This window comes from Fusarium venenatum (genome assembly GCF_020744135.1).
Source record: "Fusarium venenatum strain MPI-CAGE-CH-0201 chromosome Unknown EDB82scaffold_1, whole genome shotgun sequence".
NCBI lineage: Eukaryota > Fungi > Ascomycota > Sordariomycetes > Hypocreales > Nectriaceae > Fusarium > Fusarium venenatum.
This window is the reverse complement of record NW_027072129.1, coordinates 5,341,153-5,353,493: the sequence shown is the minus strand read 5'-3', so window position 1 is coordinate 5,353,493 and position 12,341 is coordinate 5,341,153. Positions and strand designations below refer to the sequence as shown.

Here is a 12,341-nt window from a genome sequence, read left to right as displayed (position 1 = left end):
ATAGTCATGATCCGCAGCTGGGACGTGGGTACGTACAATAATTTGGCTTATGAAAATATGTACTGTTTACCCTAAACTTAGAAAATGGCATGAGATACTACGTAAGAACCAGTATCATGTCACTCAAAGCAAGCTTTGGCTCTTGGTAATTAATCCTACCTGGTCTATATTCTGACACGAGGAAGAGTTTATTATAATTCTTTACCCTTCCATCGATGCCGAGGGTCGCGTCAAACCAGCTTGATTGGAGATCAGCAGTAGTAAGGATGTCTCGGATATTTCCACAATCTTGCTCACTAATACAATCTCACAGACAATTGAAGCGACCTTACCGGGCTGTGTGAGGATACCAGAAGGAATGAATATCACGATAGTCAGATTCAGGAAATAAAAATAAAAGTCTCGTGGTAAACCGGTGTCATAAGAACAAAGACGGGAGGATGGATGGCATCCTTTTCATGCCTGTGCCTCCACCGGATGGATGCCATCACGACCTGCCATCCATCTCCCGGTCCTAAAATAACCACTGCAGGGGAGGGAGAATCGCGGGCTAGCATCGATTTTCACACTTCGGGCACACATTCCAGAAGGCTGATGGGGAGGATCGATCACTGGAGCCGGGAGGTTGACCCTAGTAAGCCGAGTGACGGTCCAACGTTCTCCTTGTCTTTTTTTGAGGCGACTTTGAAATTTTGACAGTGGATATTCTAGACCCCTGAGATATCACAGGAGAAATTGTTAAAAAATGCCCATACGCCCGTTTGCATTCTTGCCTCGCCGCTTCTTTGCGGTGTCATAGGGTAAGACGGATTATGAAGGGTGTTGGCCACATGTTGTCTCGCCCAGAGTTATTCTTTGGGTCTTGATCCCTTGAATATGTCTGGAACCCTCTATTTTGGCATGTAGAATTTGCCGCCATCATAGCATCGGTTATTACAACTGGTCATCGGCTTTCAAGGAAGCCGAAGCAGAAACATGTCTCAATTCTAGGTCTGATACTCGCTGTATAGGGGATTATGAATGCGCACAGTACGGAGCATAAATGTAAACAAGCCTTTTGTATGACCCGCCGTCTTGTCCCTGTCTGTGCGGGTTAGTAGGCAAGACTTGCAGGAATATCATTCGAGGAGAGAGTGACTGGCTGGTTACCGGGTCAGGGATTGCATGGGTTTTTAGGGGTCTGTAAAGAGCGAGAGAGTTCGTACCAGTCCGTACCATCGAATGGGTCCATAACAAAACGGTTGACGATGATGCAGCACCCATCATGAGTTTGTGGTGAGTAGCATCTGTCCCCTTTGGTTATAGCATCAACAAGACAGGAATGCTTTCTCTGGACCAAGGCTCAGCTATCGTCATGGCTGGCCGTTGTGGCGTCCAAATTAAGTGAGATGGGCAATCTAGTCTTAGCGAGGGAGAGGCGCGATTGAGACTTGATTTAGAGGTGATACAGAGCCACCACCACCGGACCTTTTATTAAGTGGCATTTCAATGTCCTGTGCAGTGTATTGACCTCATCGTGATCGGATTGAATTGCAGTAGTAAGCGGCCTGTACAAGCGCGGTTTCAGACACCTTTAATTATCGATCTGCGATGCGCTGTGCTGAGGCCGTCATTTATTGATTATGCATGGGAAATAGGCACATGTATTAACTTGCGCCGGCTGTTCCATCTCTTTTGAAGGTCGCTTGAGCATGAACAAAGAGTAGTAGACATGTTTCTCCTATTGTTCACAGACCCAGAATGTCAATATAGATGAAGCTCGTGATAAGTCTGGTCTGTTGTGCCAAGAGCCAGACGAGAACGACAGAGATAAATCCAGGGGGGCTCAGGACTTGTACTGTACAGCAGTATAGACGGAAGTGCCGTGTGGCTATGGGCAGGGAAAAAGCTCGTATGGGCGCCCATTTTTATGCTGTGGTCGTGGGACAAGCCAAACATAGTAATCAGTCCAAGGCCAAAGGGGGGCTTTGCGCCATGCCTGAACTGCACATACTGACCCAAAGGTCGACCGTACATAGAAAATCCCACCTCCACTCTCCCTGTCGTGTACGAGAAGACTTGCATGTGGCCAGTCGACCCAAGAAAACAATCCCTTTTCCCAGTCCAGTCCAGCCCAGTCAGTCCAGGTTGTTTTTGTTGGTGCTGTGCTAATACATACTACCTACTACCTTTGGCTGGCAAGTAGATTGATTTCCCACTACTACCGTTCAATCGTTCTGGTGAAGGTTTTCTGAATCCGGAGCCTCTTACCTTTTCCATCTTTATTATTGTTTTTCTGACGCTCGTTTATTGTCTACTTGCACCCTTACCCTCGCTCAGAGTGCCTGTTGACTTGTTGCTCTGATCTGCCATCCAACAACCACCCCCAACTTCACTAATCAACAACGACCGATCGAGTCCATAATAACCAATTCACGACAAGAACTGATACAAGAACCTACCGAATCGTTATAATCATCGATAGCCACTCGTTGGCTTGACTTTATGGCCATGAGCCTTCCACAGCTCGGCGGCGCAGGAGGCCCTCATACTCAACCCTCTCTGCCTTCGCTACCGGCACATCTCCAGTCCGACACGCATCTCACTGCTCACCTTGCCAGTCGTTTCCATGTTTCTCACCCTACTGCTCGACTCTCCTCTCACGCCCTCATCTCTCTCAACACCTACACCAACTCGTCAAAGGGTCCAGATGGCGGCAAGGAGGGAAGCGCCATGGCTGGCGCTGAAGATATTGCAGACCGAGCCTATCTGCGATTAGGACACAGATCCGAAAACCAGGCCATTGTCTTTTTGTAAGTGATGCAGAATCTCGCAGTTCGGCGGTGTACTAACAGACCTTCCTCAGGGGTGAATCTGGTGCTGGAAAGTCCACCATTCGAGCCCACCTCCTTACTGCTCTCCTCAACAAATCATCGACACCTCTCTCCACCAAGCTCTCTCTTGCCGCATATGTCTTTGACAGTCTCACAACTACAAAGACTGCCACAACACCGACTGCTTCAAAGTCTGGTTTGTTCTACGAGTTGCAGTATGATACTTCCTCTACTACCAACCCCATCTTGATCGGTGGTAAGCTTCTTGACCATCGTCTGGAGCGAAGCCGTATCGCCGATGTTCCAACAGGAGAGCGAAACTTCCACGTTCTGTACTATCTTCTCGCTGGTACAAGCGAGGCTGAGAGGTCTCATCTTGGTTTGGATGGTGGATCTGGGGCTGCCGGCGCCGCTCAAAAGCGTTGGAAGTATCTTGGCCACCCTACCCAGCTCAAGGTTGGCATTAACGATGCCGAGGGTTTCCAAGTCTTCAAGAACGCCCTCCGAAAGCTTGAGTTCCCCCGTGCTGAGATCGCTGAGATCTGCCAGATTCTCGCCAGTATTCTTCACATTGGTCAACTTGAGTTTGAGACAACTAGCCAGACCAGCGTTACTGGCGATGATAGCGGTGGTTTCTCCCACGAGGGCGGCACCACTATCACAGCCGTTAAGAACAAGGATGTTCTCAGCATTATTGCGGCCTTCCTCGGTGTGAGCGCTGCTGACCTTCAGACCACTCTGGGTTACAAGACCAAGATGATCCACCGAGAACGTGTTACCGTCATGCTTGATCCCAACGGTGCTCGTGCCCATGCTGGCGAGCTTGCACGAACACTGTACTCTCTTCTCGTTGCCTGGATCCTCGAGACCATTAACCAGCGCCTCTGTGCCCCCGAGGAGTCCATTGCTAATACTGTCTCGATCGTCGATTTCCCCGGCTTCTGCCAGCAAACCCCCACTGGATCTGCCCTCGACCAGTTGCTCAACAATGCTGCCACCGAGAGCATCTACAACCTGACTCTTCAGAACTTCTTCGACCGCAAGGCTGATATGCTGGAGTCTGAAGAGGTCAGCGTTGCTGCTACCAGCTACTTCGACAACTCGGACGCCGTGCGAGGTATCCTGAAGCCTGGCAATGGTCTTCTCAGCATCCTCGACGACCAGACCCGACGCAACCGAACGGACATGCAGTTCCTCGAGGCTCTCCGAAGACGCTTCGACGGCAAGAACGCTGCGATTGAGGTTGGCTCCGCCCAAGCCAAGCTGCCCGGCAGCAACTTCTTGACCGAGAACACTTCCGCTTGCTTCACCGTCAAGCACTTTGCTGGTGAGGTCGACTACCCTGTCAAGGGACTCATCGAGGAGAACAGCGAGGTCATATCTGGTGATCTTCTCAACATGATCAATGGCACCAAGAGCGAGTTTGTTGCTCGCCTTTTCGGCCAGGATGCTCTTCAGACAGTCACTCATCCCACCGAACGTACAACCGTGATGCAGGCTACTGTCAGCTCAAAGCCGATGCGTGCACCCAGTGTCATGTCACGAAAGACTCACCGCACTGGTCGACCCTGCACTGCCCACAGGCGCCAGCAGCAAGAGGCTTTGGAGGAGCTTGATCAGCAGAGCCAAGCTGGAGAGTCCAACAAGAAGAATGCCAACATGACTCCGGAGCAAGGAGCCTCAGGCCAGTTCCTTGCTTCTCTGGACAACGTTCAAAAAGCTGTTACCGACCCCGGCACAAACTCGTACTTTATCTTCTGCTTGAAGCCCAACGATCGACGAATTGCCAATCAGTTTGATAGCAAGTGTGTGCGTATGCAGGTTCAAACCTTCGGCATCGCTGAAATCAGCCAGCGTCTCCGATCTGCCGACTTCAGTCTGTTCTTACCTTTCGGCGAGTTCCTTGGGTTGACAGATTCTGAGACGATTTTGGTGGGCAGTGAACGCGAGCGTGCTGAGATGGTGATTGAGGAGAAGCAGTGGCCTCAAAATGAAGTCCGCGTGGGTGCTACTGGTGTGTTCCTTAGTGAGCGCTGCTGGATGGAGATCGCTCAGCTCGGCGAAGCTGTTTCTGTCGGAGGTCGATACGGCGGTCTGCCTTCATCCGACGCTGGCGATGGTCTCACACCTGCCGAGTCCATTCCCTATGGTGTTTCCAAGGAGAATCTGGTCTCTGGTGGCAATACCCCTCTCATGTACGGCGAGAAGTCCAAGGGCGGCTACTTCACTGATGACACGCGGTCTGAGGCTGGCGTCTCTGCTTTTGGCGGAGGCGACATGTTCAAGAACTTGGACACTCGTGAGCAGATGGCCGAGCGAGGCAACGAGAAATCACTCGAGGAAGTCGAAGAGTACAGAGACAAGCCCAGCCGAAAGCGCTGGGTTGCTCTCGTTTACTTCCTGACTTGGTTTATTCCCGATTTTGCCATCAGAGTTATCGGACGTATGTCCCGTAAGGACGTTCGAATGGCCTGGCGAGAAAAGGTTGCTATCAACATGCTCATTTGGTTGATGTGTGCTGTTGCCGCCTTCTTCATGGTCGGATTCCCCATGCTCATCTGTCCCAAGCAATTCGTCTATAGTTCCGGTGAGTTATCTTCTTACGACGGTGACAAGGGCAGCAAGGGTGCTTATGTTGCCATTCGCGGATTCGTCATCGACCTTGAGAAATTCATCCCCAACCATTATCCTGGTAGCGATCTTGTTAGTGAAACGACTCTCATGAAGTACGCTGGAAAGGATATCACCTCTCTATTCCCCGTCCAGGTTTCTGCTCTTTGCCAGGGTAAGGATGGCGCCATTCCTCCCGAGGTTACTCTTGACAACCGAAACACCAACATGACTGGTCAGCCTCAGCTTCTTGCGCAGAGGGATGTTGATGTCAACTCAATCTACCACGATTTCCGATATGGTACCAACGATAGCCGACCCGATTGGTACTTTGAGCAGATGTATACCTTCAAGCATGTCTACCTCAAGGGCAGAATGGGTTACACTCCCAAGTATGTCGAGAAGCTCGCTCGTGATAGCGCCTGGAACATTGTCACCATCCACGGAAAGGTCTACGATATGACCAAGTATATGCAGGGTGGTCTTCGCATGAAGCCCAAGCCCGGCCAGCAGACTCCTAACATTCCTGGCGCTACCGACTTCATGGAGGATAGCGTTGTCCAGTTGTTCCGAAGTGCCAAGGGTCAAGATGTTTCTAAGTACTGGGACAACATCAAGCTCTCTGCAGTCAAGAAGCAACGTATGGAGACCTGCCTGAACAACCTCTTCTACATCGGCGACTCTGATACCCGAAACTCTACTCGTTGTCAATTCGCCGAGTACTTCATTTTGGCTATTTCGGTTATGCTTGCTTCTATCTTGGTCTTCAAGTTCCTTGCTGCCCTCCAATTCGGTGGCAAGAATGTGCCTGAGAACCTTGACAAGTTCGTCATGTGTATGATTCCCGCTTATACTGAAGACGAGGACTCTCTTCGCCGTGCTATCGATTCGCTTTCCCGTATGAAGTACGATGACAAGCGTAAGCTTCTTGTCGTTGTTTGTGACGGTATGATTATCGGTCAGGGTAACGACAGGCCCACGCCTCGCATTGTTCTCGATATTTTGGGTGTCTCTGAGACTGTTGACCCCGAGCCACTCAGCTTCGAGGCTCTTGGTGAGGGTATGAAGCAGCACAACATGGGTAAGATCTACTCTGGTCTCTACGAAGTCCAAGGTCATATCGTCCCCTTCATGGTCATTGTCAAGGTTGGCAAACCTTCCGAGGTCGCTCGTCCCGGTAACCGTGGTAAGCGAGATTCTCAGATGGTTCTCATGCGCTTCCTCAACCGCGTCCACTACAACCTTGCCATGAGCCCTATGGAGCTCGAGATGTATCACCAGATCCGCAACATTATCGGCGTCAACCCAACCTTCTACGAATATTTGTTCCAAATTGATGCCGATACTGTCGTTGCTCCCGATTCAGCTACTCGCATGATCTCAGCCTTTATCGACGATACTCGCCTGATTGCCTGCTGTGGTGAAACTGCTCTGACCAACGCCAAGGGCTCATTCATTACTATGATTCAGGTCTACGAGTACTGGATTTCTCACAACTTGTCCAAGGCCTTTGAGAGTTTGTTCGGCTCCGTTACTTGTTTGCCTGGTTGTTTCTCAATGTATCGAATCCGCGCTGCTGAGACTGGCAAGCCTCTGTTCGTCAGCAAGGAAATTGTCGAGGATTACTCTACAATTCGTGTCGATACCCTTCACATGAAGAATCTGCTTCACCTTGGTGAAGATCGATACCTTACGACTCTGCTCCTCAAGTACCACGCCAAGTACAAGACAAAGTACCTCTACAGCGCGCAGGCTTGGACTATTGCCCCCGACTCTTGGGCTGTCTTCCTGTCTCAGCGACGTCGTTGGATCAACTCTACAGTGCACAACTTGGCCGAGCTTATTCCCCTTGCCCAGCTTTGTGGTTTCTGTTGTTTCAGTATGAGATTCGTCGTCTTTATCGATCTCTTGAGTACTATTGTCCAGCCTGTCATTGTTATGTACATTGGGTACCTGATTTATCAGGTCGCGTCCAACCCCGCCGTTGTGCCCATCACAGCCTTCTTGTTGCTTGCTGCTATCTACGGTCTGCAAGCCATTATCTTCATCTTGCGCCGCAAGTGGGAGATGGTTGGTTGGATGATCATGTACATTGCTGCCATTCCCGTCTTCTCCTTTGCTCTGCCTCTTTACTCTTTCTGGCATATGGATGATTTCAACTGGGGTAACACTCGTGTTATTGCTGGTGAGTCTGGCAAGAAGATCGTTGTTTCCGACGAAGGCAAGTTCGACCCCAACTCGATCCCTCGCAAGAAGTGGGAGGAGTACCAAGCCGAGCTTTGGGAGACCCAAACACAGACTGCTCGCGACGATGTTCGATCCGAGATTTCCGGTTACAGTTATGCGACCAAGGCTCAAGGACCCTTCTCCGATTACAATGGTGGTTACCAGCCCAGCCGCCCTGGCTCAACTGCCGGCTTCGGTCACCACAACATGTCTCGCATGTCTCTGGCCCACTCCGAGATGCCTGGTAACCGCACGAGCCAGTTCGGTGGCTCACAATTCTTCTCCCCTGAAGAGATGGTTGGCATGCCCAGTGATGACGCTCTTCTCGCCGAGATCCGCGACATTCTCAAGACAGCCGACTTGATGACCGTCACCAAGAAGGGCATCAAGCAAGAGTTGGAGAGACGCTTCAACGTTCCTCTAGACGCGAAGAGGGCCTATATCAACTCTGGTAAGTTTCTTCACTCTTATTTCTACTCAAAGAACCTAAGCTAACATTCCTTTCAGCGACTGAAGCCTTGCTTTCTGGCCAACTATAGACTGCATAAGAACCCAATGAAACGGCCTTTATAATGCCTATCTAAAGCCTGGCGATAATCTTTGTTTATTTGAACTTGGAAATCTTTCATTTATTTTTATATATGGCGAACATGGAATGGGAATACTAAAACTTAACATTTTTGTTTAACGGCACAACCAATTTTGGCCGGTCTTATCCATAATACTGCGTGGGTGGTTAGCGAGGGGGAAATTATCTTGTGTGAATAGACACGCATTTCTGTGTTCATTGTACGGTGTCTGTTCGTTCATTCGTGTTTACTGTGGTGGATGGTTAGGGATATGTACATACATACATGTACAAATAAATTTGACCAAGTTTGACAGTTCACTATTGCTCTTACTATCCTGTGTGACGCTGTCGGTTCATCTTGAGCATGTTTTAAGAGAAGGTTCACTTCGTGCTTATCACCCTACAATGGCCACGCTCGATATCTTATCAACATCACTCCGTGACAACGTTGGATTCTTCGTCGTATTATAACGCCGGGTATATCAATTATCAATGGTCTATAAAGATTCCATCGTCCATTTTTACAGAACATGCGCAGCAAGCAACTTTTCAATACCGCCCTTACTCCAAATCTTCACCTTTTCCTGGTCACAGGTCTCCCAGACCCTCTTCATAAGCGCAGCCATTACATCTGCCTCCTCTCCTCCTTCGAACGAAGCACGTTGTGTGTCAAGCCAGCTCAGAATGCCAAATCGAGTAATCAATGTGGTGCTGCCGCCTTCAATACAAGTCGCGCGGTAAAGCAGACGCAGAAGACGAGTGCGAAGGTTAACACGAAGATAAGGGTTGACGCCCACAGCAAGGATCTTCTCGAACCAGCGCTTGCGGTGGAAGATGCTCAGGTCGGAGGGTGTACGCAGGCTATCTAGTAGGTACGTAAGAAGCCATGTAATTTCGGTATAGTACTTGTCATCTTCTGAAGGCTCGCCGTGGAGGACATCGTGAGCGAGAGGAAGCTTGTCAGCGGACCAGAAAGGACTGCGGGTGAGAAAGCTGTTGATCTTGGGGTAGAGAGGGTGCAGTGGGTTGTTAAGAACGTCCAGGGCGTGGATGGCGAAGGCTGTGAATGCAGAAGGAACAGGACCCTTGTCAACTTGATCCCGCGAGGACTCGACAAGTTCGGAGAGAAGAAGCCAGACTTGTTCCTTTTCTTCGTATGAAGACTCCTTGAGCTTGGCGGCCATCTTGAGAAGACTGGTGAGGGCTTCTTTACGGATGTTGGTATGGGCAGAAGAGAGGAGGCGGATTAGGCCCGATGCCCAGCCGTCTTCAACAAGATCCTCTGCGTTTTTACCTGCCCATTTGGTCAAGGTTGTGGTATCTTCGTCTTCAGCGATCGTCACATGTAGCATGGCCTCAAGTTTTGAAGAGTCAATAGTTGACCCGTCTTTCGCAACAGTGGTCTCAGTAGTGTCGACATCCATCATATCCTCATCGACAACTACATTGTCGGACTTTTCCTCCTTGAGCTTCTTCATCTTGACCTTGCTCGAAGAGAACTGATCTGTGATGCGCTTGTACAAGGCTTTTGTAAGCTGTTTTCCGTGCTTCATGTTGTATGAGACAGAGAAGTAAGAGTATAGGAATTTGCCAAGCGCAGCCTGTTCATCGCTACTGGCAGAGCTCATAGCAAAAGACAGCTGCTCCGCCATAGTGACATTTAATAAAGCAGTATCGTCACTAGGCGGCTGTAAGCCATCCTCCTGGACATATGTCTCTAGAAGGTCGAGGTATTTGATAGGTGATGAAGCACATCGGTTAATGCAGTTATCAACATACGACCAGATCTTTTCCATATGCTTTATCTTGACATCGGCCAATGTAGTTTGAAGAGCATCAAACAATGGAGACATGATAGATGCCTTTGTGACTAGCTGGTTCTCGACGGCGACCTCGCCAAGAACCTTTTTCAGTTGCTGGAATGGGAGATCTCGCTTCTTATCACAGAGCAGCCGTAGCAGAGCAGTATATGGTGAAGATCCTGCTCCGTCGACAAGGTTGTCGATCTTTGAGAACCATCGCATACCTGGGGAATAGCTGGCAATAGAAACAAGGTTCTCAAGCTCCATCACTCTTAGAGACTCATCCTCATGCTGCTCGCTACCCTTGTTAAGCGATCTGAGGACTTCGGTAAAGAAGGGTGAAACGTCGAAGTTTGCAGCAAGTGCCACTTGTGGGATGACTTCGTAGTAGAGGCGTAGTAAGCGACTAGCCATGGTCTTGTGAAGGATGTTCTCAGCTGGAATACTCTTGTAAGATCGGACGATTTCCTTCATGTCGGGGATACGCTGGCAAAATGCATCAGTCAAACGACGGCCAGCCTCAGTCCAGACAGGATCTTTGCCCTTCGATATCTCCTCATGCATTTTCAGGGCTTTAGATAGTTTTTCGACTGCCACGATAATAATGCGGGTAGCAAAGAATGATGTGAGGTTCGATTTGGATGAAAGACATCGAATGAGGACCTTCTGATTGATAGGGAGAGGAATAATGTTATCAAGCAGGATAGATGTAGGAGGAGGAGTTTTGGCAGATCGTGAGCGATTTCCGAAGCGAGGTAGCAGAGGAATCTGCATGGTATTGAAGAGGAAAGCGGCGTATCCAATCCAAGTCATGGATAGCTTTGGCTCGAAAGTGAAAGATTTGTTGCTGAGGAAATATTTGGCAGTTAGTTCGGGGGCAGCAGTGAAGATCTCAATCAGCAATTCACTGTGCTTCAGACTAGACCAAGGGCGTAGCTTCTGGGCAAATTCAGCGAGAACAAAGTTGTACACAGGGATGTCCTCCTTGTACTTGTCTGTGAACAGTGCGCCTTGCGTACTGGCCTTTTGCGCTCCGCTTGGTATGGGGTCGTCCTCGGATTCCTTGGGATAGAGACCGGTGGAAGGGTATAGTACGCCAGCGCCAGGGGTTGTACAGATATAGATGAGAAGCTGGTGGGCCTTGTAGCTCACTGTCGACTTCTCATCTACATCCTCACCATCGTTGGAATATGTGTAAAGAGCCAAGAAACGCACCAATGACTTGGTGTTGAAGCTTCGGAATTTGATTTCTCGAGGAATTTTATCATCTTTCAGAACATACGCTTTCAAAGAATCCAGAATATCCGTAACGACGTAAGGAGGATCGTTTCTGATTGTGTAAGTCAGATGCGAAAGGAGCTCTTTTTGGGAAAGCAGCTCCTTTCTGCCATCAGAACCCAGAAACTTGAGAAGACTCAAGAAGAAGCGGACAGCGTTCGTCCTGACAGAAGCCTTGTGTACTTCCTCTGGAGTGTCGCCGATATGCCCAATCTCGAGATTTCTTCCGAGAGAGGCCAATGTAAAGTTTCGAGCACGGAAAATGCGCTTGGCATAGGCACCTCCATCCAAGCATGCCGCCTCTCTCAGAAGGCGCAAAGTAGGTGAGATGACGAAGCCCTTGCTTTTTTCAGCCGAAAGGTTCTTCGCCAATGACTTGAGTTGTCCCTCTTGCAGGAGGGTTTGGCAGATACCGAGGCCGTGGCGAACGAGCTGCAGCGAGCCAGAAAGAATCTGGAGTAATAAAGCTAGGACAACGGTAATAGATGACATGACGCCATCGTTGTTCACCTGGACAGCAAAGGACCACATTTCCATGATATCGCTGAGAAAGACTGCATTTTCGGTTGTGTCTCTGGGCTTGACAGATTCGAGATAGTGTTGCAAGATTTCGAGGTTTGCTCGTCGGTCGCCTTCTTCGTGAACTATCTGATCGAGGAGATTCTTGAAAGATTGAAGACCTAAGAGGAATTTGTGAGTTTGTATTTAGAATAAGATTGCGATAACATGGTAACTTACCATGCCTGGCATTGCGCAAATCTTGGTCGAAAGAGAGGAGATTGCGCAATTGATCGCTTGAAGTCACCTCTTCACTCGTGGGCGCCTCGTGTACGATCTTCTGGCGCTTGCGAAAAGCAGCAGCGCCATCTCCGCTGTTGAAGTCACGTTTGCCCATTTTGACGACCTGGTAGCTTGCCGCAACCTCTAGCTCTTGTCCATGAATTTACTTGAGATTTTGGAATTCTGCCACTTGCGACCGCAGTCTCCGCCTGCCTAATTTGGATTTAGAGAGCCGGAGTTATGGGACATCGGCAAATCTAT

At 49.5% G+C, this 12,341-nt stretch overlaps 2 protein-coding genes across 2 annotated transcripts; one reads left to right on the top strand and one right to left on the bottom strand.

The window, feature by feature from the left end:
• The first annotated feature begins 2,115 nt into the window (after positions 1-2,115).
• EDB82DRAFT_487121 (chitin synthase-domain-containing protein) lies at positions 2,116-8,538 on the top strand. The gene is made up of 3 exons (XM_025730411.2): positions 2,116-2,792; positions 2,846-8,100; positions 8,157-8,538. Exons 1-3 carry the CDS (start codon positions 2,485-2,487, stop codon positions 8,186-8,188), a joined length of 5,595 nt encoding a protein of 1,864 aa, XP_025589538.2. The 5' UTR covers positions 2,116-2,484; the 3' UTR covers positions 8,189-8,538.
• Positions 8,534-12,213, bottom strand: EDB82DRAFT_440997 (ribosome 60S biogenesis N-terminal-domain-containing protein). Its single transcript, XM_025730412.2, has 2 exons — positions 12,039-12,213; positions 8,534-11,980 (listed from the first exon to the last, which is right to left on the bottom strand). The coding sequence occupies exons 1-2, from the start codon at positions 12,193-12,195 to the stop codon at positions 8,742-8,744; spliced, it is 3,396 nt and encodes a 1,131-aa protein (XP_025589539.2). The 5' UTR covers positions 12,196-12,213; the 3' UTR covers positions 8,534-8,741.
• Between the last annotated feature and the right edge of the window lie 128 nt (positions 12,214-12,341).

What these genes read in the sequence shown, in the direction of transcription:
- EDB82DRAFT_487121 (XM_025730411.2), top strand. Translation starts at nt 2,485, where the DNA reads ATGGCCATGAGCCTTCCACAGCTCGGCGGCGCAGGAGGCCCTCATACT. An exon ending in AACCAGGCCATTGTCTTTTT is followed by an intron (nt 2,793 to 2,845) that starts GTAAGTGATGCA and finishes GACCTTCCTCAG; the next exon opens with GGGTGAATCTGGTGCTGGAA. An exon ending in GAGGGCCTATATCAACTCTG is followed by an intron (nt 8,101 to 8,156) that starts GTAAGTTTCTTC and finishes CATTCCTTTCAG; the next exon opens with CGACTGAAGCCTTGCTTTCT.
- EDB82DRAFT_440997 (XM_025730412.2), bottom strand. Translation starts at nt 12,195, where the DNA reads ATGGGCAAACGTGACTTCAACAGCGGAGATGGCGCTGCTGCTTTTCGC. An exon ending in TTTGCGCAATGCCAGGCATG is followed by an intron (nt 11,981 to 12,038) that starts GTAAGTTACCAT and finishes AATTCCTCTTAG; the next exon opens with GTCTTCAATCTTTCAAGAAT.